Below are 23,316 nucleotides of genomic sequence, written 5' to 3'. Positions count from 1 at the left end.
TAAATTAAAAGTAATTATAAGAAATGAATTTAAAAGTAATTTTGTTTAACATATTCACTTAGCTTCGATTTGAATGAATTGATAGAAGTAATATTTTTTATATCTGTGGGTAGTTTATTATACAGCTGTGCGCCTTCGTAGGTAAACATTTTTTTGCCGTAGTTCGATATAAATACAGATAATGAAATGCTTTTCTTAAACTAACTCGTGGCCAACAGTCCTTAGTCATGTTCGCAATCCCCAGTATGCTGTAACAAGTCATGGAACTGTTATACAAATGTATTAGTGAATGCTTTCTCTAACTCTATCGATATTATTCGCAAAGATCACGTGTATCTTATGAATAATATCATCTAAATCATGATATATTACATTTGAAAACCACTGTTTTTTGTATAAATGTAATAATAACAGTCTTGTTTAGAAGCGCGACAAATGCATATAAAAATACATCTTAAACTTACTTTTATTGCGTAACATTAGGCTATCAATAACTGACCGGGTAGTTCATTTATTAGTGTTAACTTAGTACTGTAAGGAGTGTATGTGTTGTTGTTAATAAATAAATAATTATGACTTATGTGATGCACACCTTAAAAAGTTACAGTAGATTTTATGGTAGCATTCAAAGACGCGTAACTGCGAACTAACATTACGTATTTACGTCTGATTTAGAGGCAAATAACTAGTGACGTCTGAATTAATGATACTGGTGTATCATATTAAAACTTTGCGATCATATGATTTTAACAGATAGAAGTTTGATTTGATTAATTACTCTGTAAGTAGAGTCGATATTGTATTTCAAATCTTTGGTTTTAACATTTCGCGCTAATTCTCGAGGATGACATTTAGACATGTCAAAATCTAATACATTTTAGAAATCTCTACTAAATCTTAGCTTTCGGTTGAGAGACAATGCAAACTAAAACTTCCTGTCAACTGTCAAATGAATAGTTGCCACAGATTCTATGCGCGGATAAAATCTTCGAATATCTAAATCGGCATGTTTATGGGGATTGGCAATAGCTACTTAGTGATAAATTACAAAATGCGCCCCCGACCGGGCGTTACACCCCCGTTTATAAAACCAATTGATATTCGATACAGTATATTCACACGCAGCTTGTCAATTTGTATAAATGATCCTTTGTAGGGAATCACGCAAAAATCGGAATAGTTGTTTTATTATGCGGCAAAATTAATGCGCGTTATAGCTCCATTTATTTTAATTGTAACATATTTTTGCTTTATGTAATATTCTTACCAATTAAGTTATATTAAATAAACCAGCACTATAACCTTTTAGACCTCGGCCTCAGATTTCTATCTGTTTCGTGATTATTTATTTTTCTTAATAGGCAAGTGATCAACCTTTTGTGTTTAAACGCTGTTGATGGTCTAAGGCATGCTGACTTCATATTTGCAGAAATAGAAAACTAATGTACTTATAAAGCTTTAATTAATAACGTAAAAATAGACCCAATAAATTGGCCGTGAAATTAATTAATACTTTTCGTTAGGCTCCCTTCGAGTAGAATTCAAAGTATTATACACCCACCTGAGATCTATTTAAATAAATATGACTTTGAAGAGTGTATTAAAAGGCCGGCAACGCACTTGCGAGCCTTCTGGAATTGAGAGTGTCCCTGGACGGTATCACTTAACATTAGGTGAGCCTGTTTGCCCCACGTTCTAAAGAAAACACATGTCTTACATTTATAATTTTATTATAGGATGGAGGCGACGAACTTGGCTTTATCTCCACGAGAGACTCACAAATCTCGACCTGAACATAAATCTATGGACATAAACAGCAAACCTAATCAAGTAAGTGTAGATGTTACCACATGTTATCCTTTTATTTATTTACACTTCGTTGCAAAAAAAATCACAATACATAAAAATTATAAGGGATGCAACGGGCGGCCTTATCGCTAATAAGCGATCTCTTCCAGGCAATCCTAGTTAAAGAGAAAAACTAAAAAAAAATAAGAAACATGATGCGTGCGAGAAGTGCAGAAACAAATATTATATAAAGAGAAGTATAGTTAAATTTTCTTTCTCTCACTATACAAATGTGAAAAGCAGTAAAATACTTGATCCACGTCATAAAAGAGTGCTCTTGCCATCTTGACTAGAAATGCTCCAATAGACTCATTCTTTGTGCGATAAACAGTTTAACGACGTAAATGATGTAGTCAAGTTTTGTACTTGAAACAGTATCGCCTCTAACTCTATTTAATTTCAAACGTGCAAGAACTGATTGTGTAGTCACATTGTATCTCAACGATTCGTAGCCTAGAGTATGTTTACAATCTTTTAAATGTAGTACAAAATGTAATGTTTTTGAGTCATATAAAGTAATTTTCCGTCGTTCCACAACTAAGCGTTTTTTAAAGGAAGTTTTGGCCGCGCACCACTACTTTATGGAACCAACTACCCACCGATGTCTCCTTCAAAAAAAGGGTATACCAATTCTTAAAAGGCCCGCAACGCACTTGCGAGCCTTCTCGCAATGTGAGTGTCAAGCGGCGGTATCACTTAAATTCATATGAGCCTTCTGCCCGTTTGCTGCTCTTTCCTAAACTCAAAAATAGGAGAGCATCAGGCAATGAAGACTGATCATCTACGTGCCTAAATACCAAATGACACTGTTTTTTTCTAACATAAAGACGTCTTTGACAGGTAGGCACAGTTCTCCTAAGTGGCGTCCCAATCGTCTCCTTAGTGATTGAGGGGAACGAGCGTCTATGTCTCGCCCAGATATCGAACACGTTATTAAAGCAGTTCTCATATAATGAGATTCACAACAGGCGTGTTGCTTTGGGCATCACGTGTGTACAATGCACACCAGTGCAGTTGGAGATTCTGCGTCGGGCAGGGGCTATGCCTGTGTCTTCTAGGCGATGTGGTAAGCTTATGATCAAACTTAATATGATATTTATTTAAGCTATAACTTAAACTAACTAACACTTCATACAGAGGTAAAAGGATTCACATTCATACCAAGACTTTAAACGAAGATTTTGAATTAAATGTACATTGATTGACTAAAAATGTATTGCTTACCAGACATCAGTTAAATGTTTTAAACCAGCCTTGCGATTCTGTAACTCACTATTCGAACTCACACAGCGGCGGTCGCGCTCAAATCAGTCATAAAGCAGTCATTTTACGATTTGGCATTCTGATAAACAATAAACTACAAGCTCCATCCTTATGAGATTGATATGAGTTACAGAATCGCAAGGCTGGACCTTTAAGGATAATTATATAGCGACAAGTGTTATCGCCATTCAAAATAATGTCAAAATCGTAATTAAGTGATCCGATGTGTGTTAGTCGTATACAAATATTTGATTTATTATTTCATGCCGCAAACTCTCTATAGAATTTCCATTAAAAAAAAAATTCTACAGGTATGATAACACGTAGAGAAGCGGAGAGGTTGTGTAAGTCATTTCTGGGTGACAACGCACCACCTCGGCTTCCAGATGACTTTGCGTTTGCTGTTCATCACGAATGTGCTTGGGGCTGCCGTGGAGCCTTTCTACCTGCTCGGTAATTTAAACAAGCTTCAATATTCAATACTTAATGCAATTACAACACCTGAGAGATACCTTTTAGCAATCGTGGACACCGAGAGACTGTCACATCAAATTGACAGATGACTTGTTGATATCCTTTTACTAGAATCTATTGAAATGTTGCCATCAATTGCAGTGAAGATGATATTTGCAATGGTAATACCGCTGTTTAGTTTAAATCGGTACTTAAACAAAATTCCTATGATAAGCAGGTGTCAGGTGCATATCGATTTAAATAATAATTCTCTGTTTTTGATTATTAAATAAATAAAATACTAGGTATTAAATCTTACATTAATTTTAGCATTGTTGGCCTTGTGACTTTCTTGAGGTCGTTGGTTCGAAGGAAAAAGATATTACTTGCTATATACGAATCTAACACTGACTCGTAAGGTGAACACCAATAAGTCGACGGCGCGTGTGAGGCATAGAAGGATCTTCTACTCGCCTATTATAGATCAAGAGCCCAGGACTGCCAGACCTTCTTCATTTTATAAAAGCTGAAAGTTCTTCTGTGCGTGTCCCCTATACAGGTAAGAACGACCAGAGACTATAGAGTTTTGGGTAGTGGTTACTTTGGCAGACACGCACAGAAGAACTTTCAGGTTTTATAAAATGACGAAGGTCTGGCCTAAGCAAAGAGCCCTGGGCTCTTAGGATATTAGAAAATGAATGACCACGAATCAGATATTGAAATAGGAGGCTTATAATTTAATTTATATACATATATTCCTATAGATACAACTCATCCCGCGCGAAATGCATCAAATGCACCCTATGTGGTCTTTTCTTCTCGCCGAACAAATTTATATTCCACTCCCACCGGGTGGGGCCGGGCGACAAATATGTTCAGCCTGATGCTGCTAATTTTAACTCCTGGAGACGGCACATGAAGCTCAGTGGCAATCCACCCATTGAAGTGGTCCACGCGTGGGAGGATGTCAAGGCTATGTTTAATGGTGGAACCAGGAAGAGAATGCTATCTGCTGCTAGGTAGGTATTATAACTTGCAGGTGTCTTGACACAGATACGAGAGAAATAGATTTCTGATATCATACGTTATTATTTAGGATTTCAGTTCCTGTTTCTTCTTTGATTCTGATTTAACTAATGGCAAATGAGTGAAGAATATTCAAGTTTCGAAAAGAATAAATTTCAGACCCGAATACCCAATCACTTGCAAACTTTTTTGGAACATATAAATGACCGTACTTACAGTTGTCTATTAAATAATTTATAGATTATTAGTTAGCTACTAAATTAAATGGCCGATTAGTTAATGACTAAGTTAAGGAAATATGAGGCAGTGAAACAATTTATTTATCCGATTATTCAACTTAATCTTGTAACATTAATAAACAACTCTCTGAGTATGCCTTATTATTACAACATGCGTTCCAATAAGTGCAGCATTAAATTGTGCCACAGAAGGTTGCCTATTCGCAGGCCCGACGAGAGCGAAGCAAAGCGTGTACCAGCGAGTCCACCGAGTGCGCATACGCCCGTACCGAGATTGGCAGATTACGTTTGGGGAGCAAGACTGCCTCTTCCCTATGCTCTGCCATGGCTGAAGCCCAGTTTGTGGACACCAGGTACTGTTCATTCCTTACGCTGTACAGGATTCACTGATTGATGTATCTTTTCTTATTCATACGGGAACATCAATTAAACTAAATTTTTAAACCAAATAATTTTATATGTTGTTTAACTCTAGGCGTTATTATAAAATATGAATATATAAATTGGTAAATCAAGTTATATGTATATCTAATAATACGACAAAAGGTAGGTTGAGAGCGTGTAATTGCACCTTTATTTGAAACTAGCTGGCCTGGCGAACATCGTACCGCCTAACAGTCGATTCTTTATTTGTTTAAAATACTTATTCTGCTATTCGGGACACCGGTCTAGCTAGTAAGAAAAAAAAAGAAAATTGATAAGACAAAAAATACATTATGTCAAAAAATAAAAATTTACCTTCCCGGAACCCCTCCACTAACACTTGAACTTTATACTATGGTATTAAAGTTCAAATTGACTTTTAACTATTATTACGAATATTTTGTATGGGAATATAGAAAAGTGTTGTTTTAAGACTTTTTCACTCAATTTTTTTTAATTTTTCACCGTAAGAACCATCCTCGTACTTCAAGGTATATTATTAAAAAACCATCAGACAAATCGGTCAAGCCGTTTTCATGTTATGTCGTGACAACGGAAAATGGGTTTCATTTTTATATATATAGATGTATATATATATGTAGGTTTTGTACAGCTAAAAGTATTTATTAATTCGTAATTCGTTTATATATGCTAAGTACTTTGTAGAAACTAAGTTGTTTATGCAGGGGCATTAACAGCGTTAAGTGGAGTAAGCAGCATGGAGGAACCTCGCGCCTTCCGTCCCGTCATCACACATCGTATTGACTCTCCACAAATATCACCGCTAACATCATCCTCGCGTTCACCTAACAGGTATTTAATATTTTACTCATAATATTTAGCAGCCGTCTTAAGGTAGTTGACATTTCATTTATTGTGTTGTGTTTTAACTTCTAAATTAAAGTTAATATTATTAAGAAACGTTGATTAAACAGACCTCGAGACCTAAGCAAAGCAACAAAATCGTATAAAAAGTTAATTTAGGTGATTATAAAAATATTTTTTTTTATAAATAATCCGTCTCAATTTTTCATGCAACAAAAATCAAGCATTTTTGTTATGTATGTGAAATTAGTTTATAAAAAAATTAATGGCCATTCCTTGATATATTCAAACTGTTAGTCTATTATTACTACGAATGGAGTACAGTTTCCATTGCTTCTTATGGTAGTTAACTAAATTACTCTTTTAGCAGATCGCCCATAAACAAATCGCCGCTTCTTTCCCCGTCACGTTCTCCTCTTCGCTCGCCGCTCCGTTCATCGCCTGCTCGGTCCCCAAAGAGCGACCGTGACAGCGACGAAAGCGTGGACATAGAGACCACAGAAGATGACCACAATAAGGACGTGGTAAGTCCTAATTCATATATTAAAACTAATAAAACGTAAAACCCGTTTAAGACACAGATTTAGTGGCGCGGTAAGTCGTATAGGTGGTAGGTAGGATTTCTTTTCTCTCCTAATCAAATCAAATCAAATCAAAATACGTTTATTCAATTTAGATGCTTCTTAGAGCATGCTTATGAATGTCAACATACATACTTATATACTATACGGGAAATCTTGTCTTGTTTAAGCATGTAGACGTTGGGTTATTGAATACATTTATCAATTACTTTCTAGAAATTGTTCTATATAAGACAAGTCAAATGACTACCACTTTAAATGCCCTTAAAAAAATCCATAGATACAAATACAAAACAAAAATCTATCCAGTTCCACAAACCTTTGTTGCCGTACAAATTAAAGCAATTTTTTGCCGTAAATATTTCCGAATGTATAGAATGAATACCACATTGAATATAGTAAACGTTCACTTGCAATTTAATACCTAAGTATTGAAGAAATCGCATTATCTACTCCCCATTCGCATTCGAGTCAAACCGCCCGAGTGCGATCCAATTTAAAAAGTTGGAGAATTTTTCCAATCACAAACACGAGGAACGTAATCTGCGATTAGAGTTGTCTTTTTAAGTTACTTAGTGGTTCCTTTCAATGTTCCGCATTTCACTTCAAATATATTTGTTGATAGCTTACAACAATTGTGTACAGCTTACACTGGAAATCTCCAAGTTTATATATCCTAGAAGCAGTTATCACTGTAAAAAGGCAAACATATTATTTAAAATATAAAAAAAACTTGCCTGTATTTTACACGGCTGTGGGTGCTCCATCATGTATTTTGAAAATTGTTACGCTATCAAACTATTTAATCACCTTCCTAGAAGTTTTAGATTACTGCCGCGTAATGCATTCAAGGAGTAGGTTAAATTTTTAATGGCAAGGTGCATTTATTGCGTGAGAGAGTATTTAGAACATATTTTTTGACAACAATTATAATTAAATGTTCTTATTATTATGACATCATGACATATCCATGCCTATTTTAATATGGCTGATTGTGTGGTGTTTTTTTTTATAATTAATCAATCTGACGATTTATTGTTATTATAATGATTATATAATTTCTTAGTATTCTAAAGCTTTTAGAACATCAATCAATCTTAAAGATAGTTGCTAAGGTCCGTTTACACGGCTTTGTATATCAAGTTAGAAATTCTGGATTGAACTCAAGAAGAGATTGTCACTTGATAAGGGCCTAATATTTCTCCTACTTGTCGCATTAATATAAAATAATAATTGAAAGCTTATAGTGACTTTAGTCTCTGCCCATAAGGTAACTAATGATTTTTTGAATTTGGAACTACATAGAAATCAGAGCTTTGGTGTTGCCAGAATGCATCTAAATGCTTTGCACGTCGTAAACTCTGTAATTACTGCCGCGAATTCAAATGTACTTCATTTCGCCTTTAAATAAGGGAAAATGTTTAATTTACTACCAATCGGATTCCACGGGACCAATTAATTGGGGATTTTCGTTCCGCGTGTAATTCAACGTTTTTATTGAGTTCCGTATGCAAAGCCCAGTTTTGAATAGAACATTACTGATACGTTATAATGAAACATTTATTTTTTGTTGGACCAACTATATGTGAAATATATAACATACCTAAGTGAGAACAAAAATATGTCCTATTAAAAACAGGACTCCTTTTTCGTAAAAAATTAAAATGCAAAGAGTGAGCCAATCGCAAATCAGCACAAAAGAAAAGCATTTTAACAAATCGACTACTTTAAATAAATAAAATAAAACTAACTTTATTAGAGCACTATAAGGTTATTTAATACTAGTAACAGACCTTTCAATAAGTGAAGACCACCTCCAATAATTTCCACTTATTTTTCCTCTTCGATAAAATTTTCCAATCTTTCTCCATAATAATGAGGAAAGATTTTATTTTTTGTTGTTCTATGAATCAGGTATTATGTGAATATAAAATAGGTGCTATTTACTACAAGATTAACCCAATTAAGGCTGTAATCGATGTTGTATTTACCCGTTAGGGACAAGGCGTTGGTGCCTCTCTAATGATCGACACAAGCCAAGTAATTAAAATACATAATCCCCTCAAAGGGTGATCACTCCCTACTTACATTTATTGCTATGTGGCTTTCCTTATTGGGGTATAAAGTTGTTATCAAGGTAAGGTATTTCAATTATACTGAGTGCAATTATCAAGTATCAAAATATCTTGTTATAGTATAAACTATCTTCTATATAGAGTAAAGAAATTATTATTATTAAAAAGTAGTAATTTCCTATTTAAATCTTTATATATGAACAATACTCAGATTATCGTTTATTAAAACCTAAACATAACAATCAAATATACAATGTTTACAATTTTCTTAATAAAAGTAATTAAAAATTAATAAGAAGAAAATTGAAACAAATTTAAAAAGTTTGGTTTAAAAACCTTTAACGCTGGCAGCATTTCTTCCCTGTATTGCGATACTTATTCGTTGAGCGAGGAAAGCACCAGCTCTGAGGTCACCGGTACTATCTACCAGGCGCTAACTTAAATCTTTAAGTAGTGTACATCACTTGAACCCCACGGCCCAAGAGTCTCTACTGGAGTCTCTACTCCAAAGGGACCTGCACTCTCGTTTTAATTTTTTGTTTCTTTTATATATTGACTAATTATTAGCCTGCGTCAATTTCAAGTGCCAACACTGTTAAATGCTTGACTGATTCAAGAGGTTTACGGGGTGCTTGATGTCTGACAATATACTTACAATATAATTAGATTAGTGTTATTTGCTCAATTATTACACTTCTATATTGTTGTAATTTCTTTGTATTCTAATAAAATATTTTTTTTTATTATGGAATATAAGATACAGGTATCAATTATTCCACGTCATTAAATTTGAATCGGTAGACATCCCTATTCATCAGCAAAGATGACAGAGGGTGTAGGCCGAGAGAAAAAGCCGGCGTAAAAAACTCTAGATACTCTTTTAAAATAGCAAATCATCATACAATATGACTATGTCAAACAACACTTATTTTAAAGCAAATATCGCAAATTAATTAGAAGTAGCCTGTCAAGCACTAGTCCCAGGTAAGTAATATGTGTTGTATAACTGTAAATAATCGATGCAAACAAATAAATTATAAATGTTTCTGTGTAAAAATGACCCTCATCAAAAATGCTACGTATAAATTTCAAACGGAATACCTACGTATCTAAGTTTTTATTTTTTCAACTAATTAATAATTGCTTTCGATGATACTTTGATGAACGGACCAATTAGACTTGGGTTTAGGTCATTCAGATTCTACGGATCATTTGAAATCGGCTTAACAAAACCGCCGAAGGGGCTTTTAACTTATTAAACGGATCACGGATGAATATTAATACAGTAGCTAGCTAAATCTAGAGGGCTTTAGTTTTCAGATGTTCGGGCTTCATTTGTTTTTATCTTTAATATGCTACAAATATTCCTAGCCAATTTTACGATATGATGTCAAGATTGATTTGAAACATAAATGATCCTAATCCTTGCGATTGTTTTGCTCCACTTCAAAACAATTTGTATGACTCAAAACTTCGCGATTAAAAAGAGTGACGGAGAGTCTTACCAGCTCTACACCCTTGTCTTGACTATATGAATTAAGTTATTTTGAGTTTGAGTATAATAAATCTGATGTTGGATATTCCAGTCCAAACACGTTGATTATTTTTAACACTGGAACCAATTCGACTTAGGGTCCTTCAAATAAAGAGCGTACCAATTCTCACAAGGCCGGCAACGCAAGCGTTCTGGCAATGTGAGTGTCTATGGGCGGTATCACTTAATATCAGGTGAGCCTTCTACCCTCTTATAGAGTATAGGCCTACTCCAACTGGCTCCATCTCACTCTCCCTCTCTCATCTTGAGCATTTTTCTCCTAAACTTCCACACCAACTTCTTTGAGCTCGTCAGCCCACTGTGTAAGAGTGCGACCTCTCTTTCTTTTTCCTGGTGGCCCTTTCCATGGTGACGTCTATAGAAGAATTTAATTGTTGAATGTATTTACTTTTAGCTATTTGTCGTGTTGCCTTTAATAAAAGAAATACTAGTTATTACTAGTATTAGTATTTGTTTTATTATGTTGGTTAAGAATGTATAAGCTAATTCGTAATAAAATTATTTAGACATACAAACATAATTTATAAAAAAAAATCAATACAGACAATTAATATTATCGAAAAACTATTTTATTCATAGAACAATAACATTGATATAATCGAATTAAGTACTTTTATAGAGATTACAATCGCGCGTGTCTCGTTCAAATTAAGGCGTGGAATACAAACATACTTCACCTCTGTCCCACAGTTTACTTGCTTTAGACATCGTTTTAGATGTTTTATTATGAATGCAATAACAATCAAAGTCAAAGTCAAAAATCATTTAATCATGTAGGTTACACAATGTACACTAAGAACGTCGAAAAAGAAATATACATTGAATGCTTCAAATTTTACATTTACTGCCAGTTCTCAAATCAATGGCGTAGAACGGAAGAGAAGAACTGGCAATAAAATCTCCGCCACTCTTTTTAATCTCCAAGTTTTTTGTTTTACACAAAGTTTGTAAGGAGCTGCAACCATTACACCATGTTCCACATGACAATTTAATATTTCTGCGCTCACATTGAGACTCTCAAACGAGCTTGGCTTGGATATTACTAACATGAGTTTGACTAAGTATTAAACTCTATTTAAGAAATTTTAGTTTTAGAAAATAACCACAGGCGCTGTGTTTTTCATACAAATAATTTAATCATTTTGAAGTCTCTTTGTCTCTTTCAGACTTATTGCAGCGCTTCTGAAATTTTGCCGCGATGTACTTTTAAATAGTAAATGAAGGCTTTGAAGGGTCTACCCTCACTTGGTCTATTGGTTTACTAAATGTTGTTACACTGGAAATGTGTAGTGAGCACACTTTGGACGATTTACCAAATTAAAACTCGCAACTCGATATCATTCTGTAAATATTACAGCGTTGTTTTACGAAATCGATTTAGACTATGAATATTGAAGTAGCCCCTTTTACATTAAACATTTTCGTTATAGAAAAATAAATCAGCCTTTTGTGCTATAGTTTGGTAGAAAAACGATTAACGTCCAGGCTAGAAACGGGTTGAGAATCGCTTGAAGTAACTTTTAAGATGACGAGAGAAGTCAATAAAATAGTCTCTGTTTCTATATATGTACTAGGTAGGTACTTTATATGAACATAAATGGTTATAAAACGAAATCTTTCGTAAATAACGTTATATTTCGTGTGCGTGACAACGAGTGATTTATAACAACATCAAGTTGTGCAATTGAATCGTTTTCTCGGATTTGCGCAAAGTATCTATTAGGTACGTGCCTGGTTTACCAATTTAGCTGTCTCAGGCAATGTAATAAAATGTTAGAACAGGAAGATGCTGAAGAAAATATTATGTCTATTAAAGTAACAAACTTTTTTTCAAATTTCTAATTTAATAACGAACGTTGGTACAAATATACACAATTTTTAATATTCTTAACCTATTAACAATAATAATATGTACATAATTAAAAATGTGTCAATAGAAAATTAAAACAATTTTTTTAAGTTTGATCCCAGTGGCCTCCACAGTGCGCTTACAAAATTATTATGTAATTTGTAATATTATTTAAAATCGTAAATACTGTATATTTCATTGTTTAATGGTTTAATAATCGAAATCTAGATTTTATGGATTACGCTAAGAAAGTATTATTAATGTATGTGTATGTTAAAATATAGACGTAATTAATTATTATTCAATTGCGATTGTAGCTAGAGGCGGCAATTGAATAGACATGGCACAGATGACATATGCGGGGTCTCGCGGGATTTCTCGAAGCACAGTTAATTACACGCTCCAAGGACAATAATACAGATTCGCTATTCATTATTTAAGTTATTAATCATATTTAAAACTCAATTATTTAAGGGATTCCAAAAAGTTATTTGTTTTTAAGTGTATATTTAGTTTTAAAATCACTTGATATGTAATCATGATGTAATGATCGTATCAACGTTTTTTTTTTTTTCACAGACTATTAAATATGGCATTGATATTTATAATATTTGATATTCAAATAGTTCAAGAAGTTCGTCAAATAAATAAATGAAATGCGATTTAAAGTCCTCGGGTCCGGAAGTATTTTATTGTGATAACATAAAGATAATATTCATTTTGAGCATGAAAAACACTGAAATGATTTTAAAAAGACCACAAATTTTAATTTTTGATCCCGGAAGGTTTCATTTGAAAAAATTGAACAAAAGCTTTTGTTCCACACTAAAACAAGTGAGAGTGTCATATGGCAGACGTAGCCCACATTATTTTCTTTGCAAGCCATTTCTGAACGGAACATTTTTATTACCTAAATAGGTCAGTTTGACATATAAAAAATTAATTAAATCTGCTTAGCCCAAGAAGTCTTTTACCCTTAATTTTGAAGCTTCCTTAATGTAATGACATTAACTCAGGCTTGTCTTAGGTCCAAACCAAAGACATTTAAAGTAACTTTTTTACTTTAATTGTCTTTGACCAAAAATGACTTGGTGTTAATTCAACAAAAACTATCTCTGAATAAAAAATAACTAGGTTTAAACGTGACTAGCTTGGAAGATTTCTAAATTTGCCAACCAATTTGACCTATTTATTTTTAATTTTGTTCGATTGTGATTTGACTTATGAAATAGGAAGAACATTAAGAATATCAACTTATACAGTCTTATGCACTGTTTTAAGTAAAGTGCTATTTTCTCTCACTCTCTTTAATTCCATTAACGTTGAGATGAAAAGAGACAGATTGCTACTTTAGTAAAACAGTGCAGTTAGTAGACTGATTTTGATTGCAAATGATTCATATTTTTCATATTTGGTATAACCTCTGTAACTCGAACATCAAGGGAGACGCCAAAACATTCGGGCCATAGAGATTTCGACCCATTATGGAGGATTTTGAGTTTTGACTTAGGCGGATTTTGAGTCGACTTAAGATTTATTCTTACTAATTTTGAGTGACTACTTTTGAGTAACTCTAGACGTAATAGGTGTCCAATTATATAGTATGCAAAGTTTGTAAAATAAAAAAAATATGTACCAAAACGGCTTGCAGGGTCTTACTGATTATTTCGCCTTATAGAGGGTTGAGATTTCGAGAAATGGAGGATTTGGGGCTTGAAGGGAAAGGACAAAAGATTTTTTCGACTTTTTAAAATCATGTTATTAACTGAGAATAAAAGATACATACATTGTACTACAGTAGTATGTAAACACAGTAGTAACTCGAATTTATGTTCGAGTTATATAGGTTCTACAGTATGATATAAATGTAAAATATTGCAACCAATATCCCTCATCGTGTACAATAGCTAAACAGGAATATTAATTATATTATTTTCTACATATCAAGTACACTACTGATTAAAGTATCGCATTTGGCTCATTAAACGAGTATAACAAATATTTTTTGGGATTATAAAGTGTATTTATTATAGAAGTAAAGCAGTTGATTAATTATGAAGGTTAGCGATATTTTTTTAATACGATGCGTAGTCATAACCCATAACTTTGGTTACAAATGCCGACGTGGCATTTAGTTTTTTATTTACCAACCTCATTTGGGAATGGGAGTGGCGTGATGACATTTGAGTCAGTTTTATAGGCGCGTGCGGAACATTAATTTTCCCATTTGCAATAATACTTTTGTGTTCTACCATCTGATACGAACAATTGGAAAGAGAGACCTCACGCCACCCCTCAGCCGGGTACGAGGCAGACAATTGTCCTTGGTGAACTGCGTTTGTTTCGGTCACTTTTCTAAGCTAAGGTGATGGTGAACAAAATTACACTGTTCTCGTTAAATAAAGATTTGTCTTTATGTTCTAAGACGTTCTAAGAGGCTTAACGTACTGTTAATATTACTTTAAATTAAATTTAGCGCCATCTGGAGGCGACAATCGTCAATAATATTCTAATGTTGAATAATCAGACTGCATATTATTATTGTTTAGGTTATACTATAACTTTCTTTATCGTAATTATATTTGATCTTAAATAATTCATGGCCAAAGCTGTTTTTATAAACTTGATTTTAATGCTTATCCAAATAGTTATGTTATTTTTCACAAGTACTTATTTGTTTTTACAAACTCCTTATGGCATTTACTGCAGATGTAGTTTCAATACTTATAACTCCGCAACAAAACCCATGCATTTTTAATGTTCACTGGCCTTATAGCTTGTTCTATGCTATATTATTAGTGCTTTATATATATAAATATAATTCATACTATCAGATTTATTTTACCTAAAATCAACAAATAATTTTTAAACTCAATGGTTTAAAAACCCATACAGATATAATTACTAAAACGAATGTTATCTATAAACTGAAACGATTTTAAAACTGATACCGAATGATGGCTCTCAACATGTTTATATTATATTTATGATAAAAATATATTGCATCTTATTTTTTTGCCGTATTCTTGCCAAATTTTAGGTAAATTAGAAGCTGTTATTTCTATTCTATTCTATTGTTAACATGTATAACAGGCATTAATTGCTTGTGGTATGGTTGTAGCGACATCTACAATAAGCGGCTACAAACAGTACGATGACGAAATGTGCCACTTAAACTAGTAACGAATATAAGTATTTGGGTCATTGGGTGGCAGAGGATTTGTCTGATGGCGTTGATATGGAGCGATAAAGAAGAGCGTTAGCCGTAATGAGTAATATGCTGGACTGGATATTTACGGAAGTTATTACTATATGTTACTGAAGTATTGTCAGTCATTAAACTCGAGCAGCCTCTGGAAGCGTTTACCCAGCCTTTACCCAGAAGGCGTTGAATAAGCTCTGTGTTCAGTATAACAAGGCGTTTAGGTTGCTATTGGGCATAGGGTGGCATAATTGCTGCATGGTATTATGCATTGCACCAATATACTGTATGTATTGATTACAAAGAACTCGGATATCTTAAAACGTTGGTATGCTGGCCATGCCCCACTCAGAGACTGATCAAGACACGCATCAGGACACGCCCCTACAAACACAAAAGAAAAAGCACTTCCCGCGTTATACGACCAAAATCATGACATGTGACTACATGCTACCAAGTAGAATACCAAACCCTTTGGGGTTCTAGCATCAATAGAATGCTCGGCCTCGGTGTCAGATTTAATTAACTGCGCCAAATGGACGAATTCTTCTGCAAAGGTTTCGCCTAAATCCGTGGTATATAGTTGTTTTTACTGCTTGGCTTCTAATAAATTTAATGTCGTCTAGTTCATGCAGTTTCCTTAAGAAACCAAACGTTGCGCCCCCCTAGATCGTCGCGCCCTAGGCTGCAGCCTCATTAGCCTAAGGGTTAATCACTTAATCAGGCCCCGGGCCCTACTATAGGAGTTTGTTAGTTTTTGCTTTATTACTAACCAATACTAACATAGCAACTAAGACCGATTTGTTACTAAGTCTAACTGAAACTACATATGAAAAATATGTAAATGTCACAGAGAAATATCCGGGCTTTTGGTAAAATTGGTTTAGGTCCAATATGTTGGAGAAAGAACACAAATTCCATGCACAAACCTTTAAAGTAATTTTGGAGCAGTGTCTTGCTCTGTCGCATTTCTACAATGAAGTTCACAAGGAGGGTGCGACATTACAAGAATTACAATCTAGCCTATACAATAATTATGGCTAATACGTAATATTATGGTGACTTAATTTTCTACAATACTAGTGAATAGCTTAAACTATGGAAATGTTTAATAACAGTCTTAAGTGTCCTATAATATTTTGACACTATGTTTGTGTGTTGCATAATTAAACAGGAATTTATTGAAAGTTTTAGAACCTTCGAAAGCTTCATATGAGTTGTTAGTTAAGTGACATAATAATAGTTTTACAGTTAATTGTAGCCGTGACGTGTCCGATGCGATTTGATAACGTAACATCGTGACGGTAATCGAATTGCGGTGTCCGTAATTATTGTCGATGCCTCTTTATTTATTCAAGGGGTTTTATACTTTTAACAATAATTACAAAGGGAAAGTTAAATTATATTTTTGATTCTCTATTGTTTTTGACGTCAGATTGCGTGTGTAAAATACATGCATTCCATTTCTAAAAGGCTTAATTCATTTGTAAAATGGTCAAAAAAATAATATTACGTAATAGACAAGCGTGTTAGCTCTTAATTACACGCTTTATATTAGCTTCACTTGTATGTATGTATGTAACCGACTCCTTCGGACTCGATTTTGACCCACTTTAAACGGACAGATTTTATTAAATTTGTGCACCTGTCAAAGATCGATGACAATGCAATAATCCGAAAAAAAAAATTAACTAAAAAATAAAGAATAAATAATAGTTTAAAAAATTGCTCTATAGACGAAAAATATGGCACAGAGCGCCCCACGCTTATTCACAATAATACCATTATTTTTTGTTCATTACCATTTTCAGCCTAATTTAGGAATTATTTTTCACTTTTTAGTTTGATGTGCTTTAAAAGCGTGTTTTTTAGTTTTTTTTAACTATTTGTTTTTTATAATCTTATCATAAAGTTACTCTATGTTAACCGTTTTTCAAAATTATCTATTTTATTGTTTATTTCAGCAGTGCACATGGCCATGCCGTTCAACCACAGCGCGAGCAGAATGTTGGAGTGCACTGGTGCCTAAGGTCGAACGCGAAGAGGAACCCTGGCGGCTGCCAGACCTTCGGCCTCCCGTACGCTTCATGCATGACCGAGGTGAAACAAATTCTTCATGTAAATTGAAATTCAGAGCCAAAACTATTATATGTATATTTCCGGATATATTTTCTGTAGTTCTATTAATGTGGAAGCTACAAACATAATAAATATGTTTAATGTACGCAGGGCCATAAAAAGGTTCGGATGATTTAAAATAAGTTACATTTTTATCGCAAAAAATAATCAAAAGTAGCAGTTTTGATAAATAAATGCTGATAAACATTAGTCACGGGTTGAATTGTTAATAAGATGTAATTAAAAAAAATATTTTAGTGTTTTTGTACTATGTTAATCTGTATATATTTCAGAGCGAGATGGATGCGCCGCCTGCGTTGCGCCTCTCCCGTTACTTCCGACCGCACCAACTCACACCCACTAGCAGCTATAGCCAACAGTAAAAGCAATAATTTAATTCACGCTTAATTTGTAGATAATTAACATTAAAATTGTAGATAAAATACATAAACTAGGCCTCAAACAGTTGTCACATTTATTTGCAATTGACACTCGAATAAGGGCGGATCTTTAGCGACTGTAGATGATTGTAAAATGCTTAAGAAAAAAGCTCATGATTAGTTAGTAGCCGTCTCCACCACTCTCACGTTTTACACAGTTGCTTTATTTCTTGGTTCCTGTTCTCAGGCAGATCTAGTAATCACGTCAGGGACGGTCAAACAGTAGGTATAGTTTAATTTTTTTGAAGTTATACTTCTTTAGGCGCGTTATGAAAAATTGATGAGAGGGAAATTTTACGATGCGCGCGCACCGTGACACAATGAAGTTGCCCACGGAAGATGCTACGGCATTGGACATAATTTAAAAACAACATTCGAATAATAATAGAGTTTATGTTACACTTAATGTAAGAGAATATTAATAAATATTTATTTATTTAATTTTTCAAATGTAAACTGAATTTTATCGACTATAGTGACTCCTTTTCCAGTCTTTGATTATTTAATTGCAATTAATTATTTGCATGCAATCAAAAACTATTTTTAATAATGCCAAAGAAGTATAACTTCTTACGCGCGTACATAAGTACACGCACCCTTTTTTTATAAATATGTAGGATACGATGTTTATTTATAATGTATTATTAAAGTGGCTGACTTGTTGATGCGATGATTGTTTGTGATGAAGGGGAGATGACCAGTGAAGCCGCCTTTGTACACGAGTGTAAAAAAACAAATAATAACTTTCTGAGGCTTTAAATAAAGAATATTGAAATGTTTACAATAAGAAAGTAGTATAAGTCTGTTATTTTGGCTTCCTTTAGAAATTGTTTGAGACGAAATAACCACTAAGTACCTATCATGTATATATATTAATATCTATAATAATAATTTTCTAGTCATAATCACCATAGTTTGCAAAAATAGTTATATTTATTTTGTCAATCGGATCTAGTCAGTCTTTCTGTAGATGTTTTTAGTAATGTAAACCAGCATAGTTTTTTTAATAAATTGATAAGGAATTATTGGTTTTTAGTTGTACATAAGTAGGTATAATATACATCTTAGCAACTTTAATTTTAATAAATCATTAAGTGAGATTGAATTAATAATATTTAAGAATTTTCAATAGGTAGTCAGAACACATTATTTAACTTAAGTTAATCAACAATAACTGTAGTCTAGCCTATTTCAGTTTCAAGATTTTCTTATATCTTGAAAGGTAGTAAAAATTAACACCTATGTAATATTTTTACTTATAACTTATTAAGGATAATACATGACGTCATTATCTAAACATATCATGTAAATAAAGTAGAGTAGGTAATATTATGTATCTTATTGTAGAGTGTACGATTAAATAAATTATTAAATAAAAACATGCATTTTTTTCATAGCTTCCTTGCTTTATGATGAATAGAATAGAGACAGATACAATCTATAGGTGATGTATATTAGACAACATCTAATCATATATGTACATAAATCTAATTATCATCATCATCTTCGGAATTCTAGGTATACCCATTTATCGTGCACGAAACTGTTAATTTTATTATAAAAGTAAAAGTAAAGTGACACGTTTCTGGTATTGAGATACATATATAATGTATATATAACTTATTTTTTTAATGCATTTATTTAAATAGCAAAAGTGACTAGCTTCATCTGTGATCTGTAAATGCTGGATCGTTTTTTCGCGTCAATTGGAGATACAGCCTGTCGATTCTGTAATTCAATTTTCAAACTCACACAGCAGAGATTCCGCTTAAGTCACACGTGAAGGAGCCATCGTACGATTTAGCAATATTTACTTGGGATGGAACGGCTCATCGGAGCCTTTGAAAAAATAGCTACAAACAGACCCCCTGTACTACATGCTCAAGATCTGCCGCAGTTTAACGGGACTGTCTGCGACTGGTCTGACAAACAATAACGGCGACAGAAGCGCCACTCGTGTTAGATTGTTTATGTTTAAAACAACAATTCGACAGTCAAATAAAATACACCTTAAATTTGTAGACATTTGGTATTCTGATAATGCCATCTGAATGTAAATCGGCAGGGAATAAAAAAATAAAAAAACTTTAGTAAATTAAGTTAGACTTAAACTACTTATTAGTCTTAAGTTAGGCTAGATCGTTATGATGTCTCAGTGAAGACATATTCATAAAAAAATACAAGAAATAAAGATGTTGATAAAAACGTGGACACAAAGGGAGAATACCCAAGAAAGTAATTGGTAATAACGAAACCTTGAATGTTAGTTACTATATAAACGAACCTAGTGTCTAATAGATGAATAATAATTTGATTAAGGTAAACCTTTTGATTATTTGTAGCAATAAAATCATAATTTTTATCTTAGAACCAATTTTTTATGCAATCTTGATCCTGCCTTGTCTTCTGCAGACATAGAACAAGAAAAGGTATTGTCCTTGTTTAAGTTTCATGTTTTTTTGTAAATTATTAGTATTTTTATGAGTAGATACTAAAATTATATGTAAAAACTTTAGAGTACCAAAAGTTTCAGAATCCTCGTTGTATTGCACATGAAGAAGATTATTACATGTGTATCAATGATAAGGCCTGGTTACAAAAAGTACAATAGTGAAGACATTTTTAAATTATTGAATTTGAACTATCCTTCAATTGTATGAATGAATTTTTAATTTGTTATGAAAGCCTAAATTGGGTTTCTAAATTTTTATAAATACATATTTATATAACATTAGCATTTTGGATTAAAACATTCTTCTTTTTTGCACAAGTACACATATCATATTATACATATGAAATATCATCATGATACTTTTTGTTTTATCTTACATAACTATTTCTTTTTATAATCTAATTAAATATATTTGTCTGCAAATCAAAAACCAGTTATTAATTAGCTCTATGTGAGGCTGGGCTTGGATTCTTTATTTTAGTTGTACTACTCTTATTTAGGTTTAATAAGTAAAATAGATAAATATTCAATATTTAAATATCATAAAATTTAATATGAAATTTGTTGTAGTTGCATAAAATAACAAGGCTTTTTATATAAATATTTTTTTTCTTCTAAGCAATGTACTTTACACGGTTAGTCCATAACTTGATAGTATGGCGGGCAGGTAAGTTAAGTTGAACACAGAACACACATTGTATTGTTTTTAATGCATGCATTCATTAAATAAATAGTAAATTATTTTAGTTTATTTTGTAAACATAAATTATATATAATTACAAGCAGTTAAATTGAAAATAAAGCCAAATATGGAATACATAATACATAATAATACTTACAACTACAAAATGGTTCCAAAATTTATAAAAGGAAACAAACAAATAAAAACTATTCAATATGTTTATCTAAGTGGTACCTAATTTGGTTGTGTTGTATGATGGTGTAAAAGTGAGGGTATGTACGTGAAGGTGTGTATGTGGGTGGGTATGTTCATGATGCAGGTGATTTTGCGCTAATAATTATTTTAATTATTATTATAATATCCAATTAATCATTTTATTATTTATACAATAATAATAACAATATGAATAATACTAGGTAATAAAATATAAGTATGTTTATACAGTACAATAAACTTAATGTTACACATAAAAATGGTGACGAAAATCTAAATATTTCATAATATACAAACTAGGGATGTGAAAAAATAATCGATTATTAAAAAAATCTATTAAAATCGATTGTTTTTAAAGTGAAAATCGATTTTTGAACGCGATTTTTATATTTAAAATAATAAATGGAACCACCCGAAAAGTATGGCATGGTGATTTTCGTAAACGGCTGCACGACGATGATTAACTGTGCAAAAATTAGCCTGGTATAGTCCTTTTCATGAAAGAAGTCCCCCAGACGCGGCGCTGTAATCGCATGACGTAATGTTGCCATTTGTGAGAAAAAAAATTACCTATTTTATTTACATTTAGCAGATGTAATTTATCAAATAATATTAGTTTCTGCATACGTCGATGAAACAATATTATTATCTGTTATGTAAAAAGTATATTTTTATTTACTATAAGTAAAGTTAGCGGTGTTCTACCTACTTGCAGGGAAAAGATGAGAAAATAGGGTAAAGAAAAGCAATACAATTTTTTATTCAGAGTTTTATTGCATAATTGTTGGGTTACAATTTTTTTCGAAGTACACGCCGCTGTTATACCTTCGTTTGTAATTCTTGTTACAGTTTTCTGACACACCTGTAATTAAATTATGAACAATTAAAAATAAAAGTAACTTTAAGTTTATAATGCTTATGTAATATATATATATATATATATATATATATATGTTTTAATTGCAGTTATCTAGTTTCATCACGTTATGTATTTATTCAATTTTGTCGCAAAAACTAATTTATATCATAAATGTCCCATCAATACAGCAAAAAATTATTAAATGGCAACTCTAAAAAGTACCTGTTATGGCGGCAACTCTCTTCCGAACATTGTTTAGTGGTATTAAAACACCTTGATTCTTATGTTCCGCTTCACAGAACTCTTTCACCTTTAATATCATTTCTCAAGCCGAACTTTTACAACTTTTGGCATTGTAATCAATCTTTAAAATGCACTTAGCTAGGTAAAAATTCACAAAAATCTACCACAACAAACGAACTTGACAACATCGACGAATGACAACATTGCCGACCTGTCAAATTTAGTTCCAAAAATCGCCGCGGGATTTCTTTCATGAAAAGCACTATACAAATGGTTGTTTTTTTTTTATTTAACTTATTCGCGTCGGTATGAGGGGCAACATAAGTCACACCGGAGACGTATGGCATGACACTGTCGCCTTTTATTTTTTTATGGACTATCTGATAATACTAGAATTTTCGTGGAACAAATCGTTTGACACTCGTTATTAATCCGACGAGTGCGACTAATGCTCACGTGATTGGGCCGCCGGTACCAGCGCTATGACCATCACTTTTCTTTTTTTTATTACGTAATAAGACCCCTGAAGAACCGCCATACTGGTAGAAATGACTCAATATTTTGTGTCACTATCTCCCTGTCTAACAGAATGCCACGATATTCCAAAGGTCTGGTAAGTGACGAAGGCAATTCTGTTAGTGAAATTACTATCAACAGGATCAACTCCCAGGAAGGAAAAAATACTTGAAAGATAGAGAAACTAAAATCGGAGTGAATAAAAAGAAGACTATTGAAAAGTCGCAATTAGATTATCATGTTGAAATTAAAATCTTAATGGAAATGAAGTCTGAAGAATTAGATCGATTTTTGAATATAAAAACTATGCTGATTAACTTAACGCTTTTTTCTCTCCTAAAATATACGGCATCTTTAAGAAATTTTGCAATATGCCTTCATTTTATAAGCCCGAATGTATATTATGCCCTATTTATTTATTAGAAACTAGAAAGCAATTTCTGACCTACTCCTG

At 32.8% G+C, this 23,316-nt stretch overlaps 1 protein-coding gene across 1 annotated transcript; it reads left to right on the top strand.

Annotated features, from left to right (window-relative positions):
• The first annotated feature begins 1,735 nt into the window (after positions 1-1,735).
• On the top strand, positions 1,736-18,112 carry LOC125050550 (SKI family transcriptional corepressor 2). The gene is made up of 9 exons (XM_047650474.1): positions 1,736-1,830; positions 2,689-2,914; positions 3,423-3,564; positions 4,329-4,583; positions 5,019-5,182; positions 5,939-6,065; positions 6,445-6,601; positions 17,304-17,439; positions 17,751-18,112. Exons 1-9 carry the CDS (start codon positions 1,738-1,740, stop codon positions 17,819-17,821), a joined length of 1,371 nt encoding a protein of 456 aa, XP_047506430.1. The 5' UTR covers positions 1,736-1,737; the 3' UTR covers positions 17,822-18,112.
• The last annotated feature ends 5,204 nt before the right edge of the window (positions 18,113-23,316 follow it).

Source organism: Pieris napi, chromosome 6 (assembly GCF_905475465.1).
Source record: "Pieris napi chromosome 6, ilPieNapi1.2, whole genome shotgun sequence".
NCBI lineage: Eukaryota > Metazoa > Arthropoda > Insecta > Lepidoptera > Pieridae > Pieris > Pieris napi.
Note: the sequence above shows the minus strand (reverse complement) of the source record. Positions and strands in the feature narration are given on the sequence as shown.

Bases quoted from the DNA above. Each gene is read 5' to 3' on its own strand.
- LOC125050550 (XM_047650474.1), top strand. From the start codon at position 1,738: ATGGAGGCGACGAACTTGGCTTTATCTCCACGAGAGACTCACAAATCT. The intron at 6,602-17,303 runs GTAAGTCCTAAT...TGTTTATTTCAG, and splicing joins ATGACCACAATAAGGACGTG to CAGTGCACATGGCCATGCCG. The intron at 17,440-17,750 runs GTGAAACAAATT...TATATATTTCAG, and splicing joins ACGCTTCATGCATGACCGAG to AGCGAGATGGATGCGCCGCC.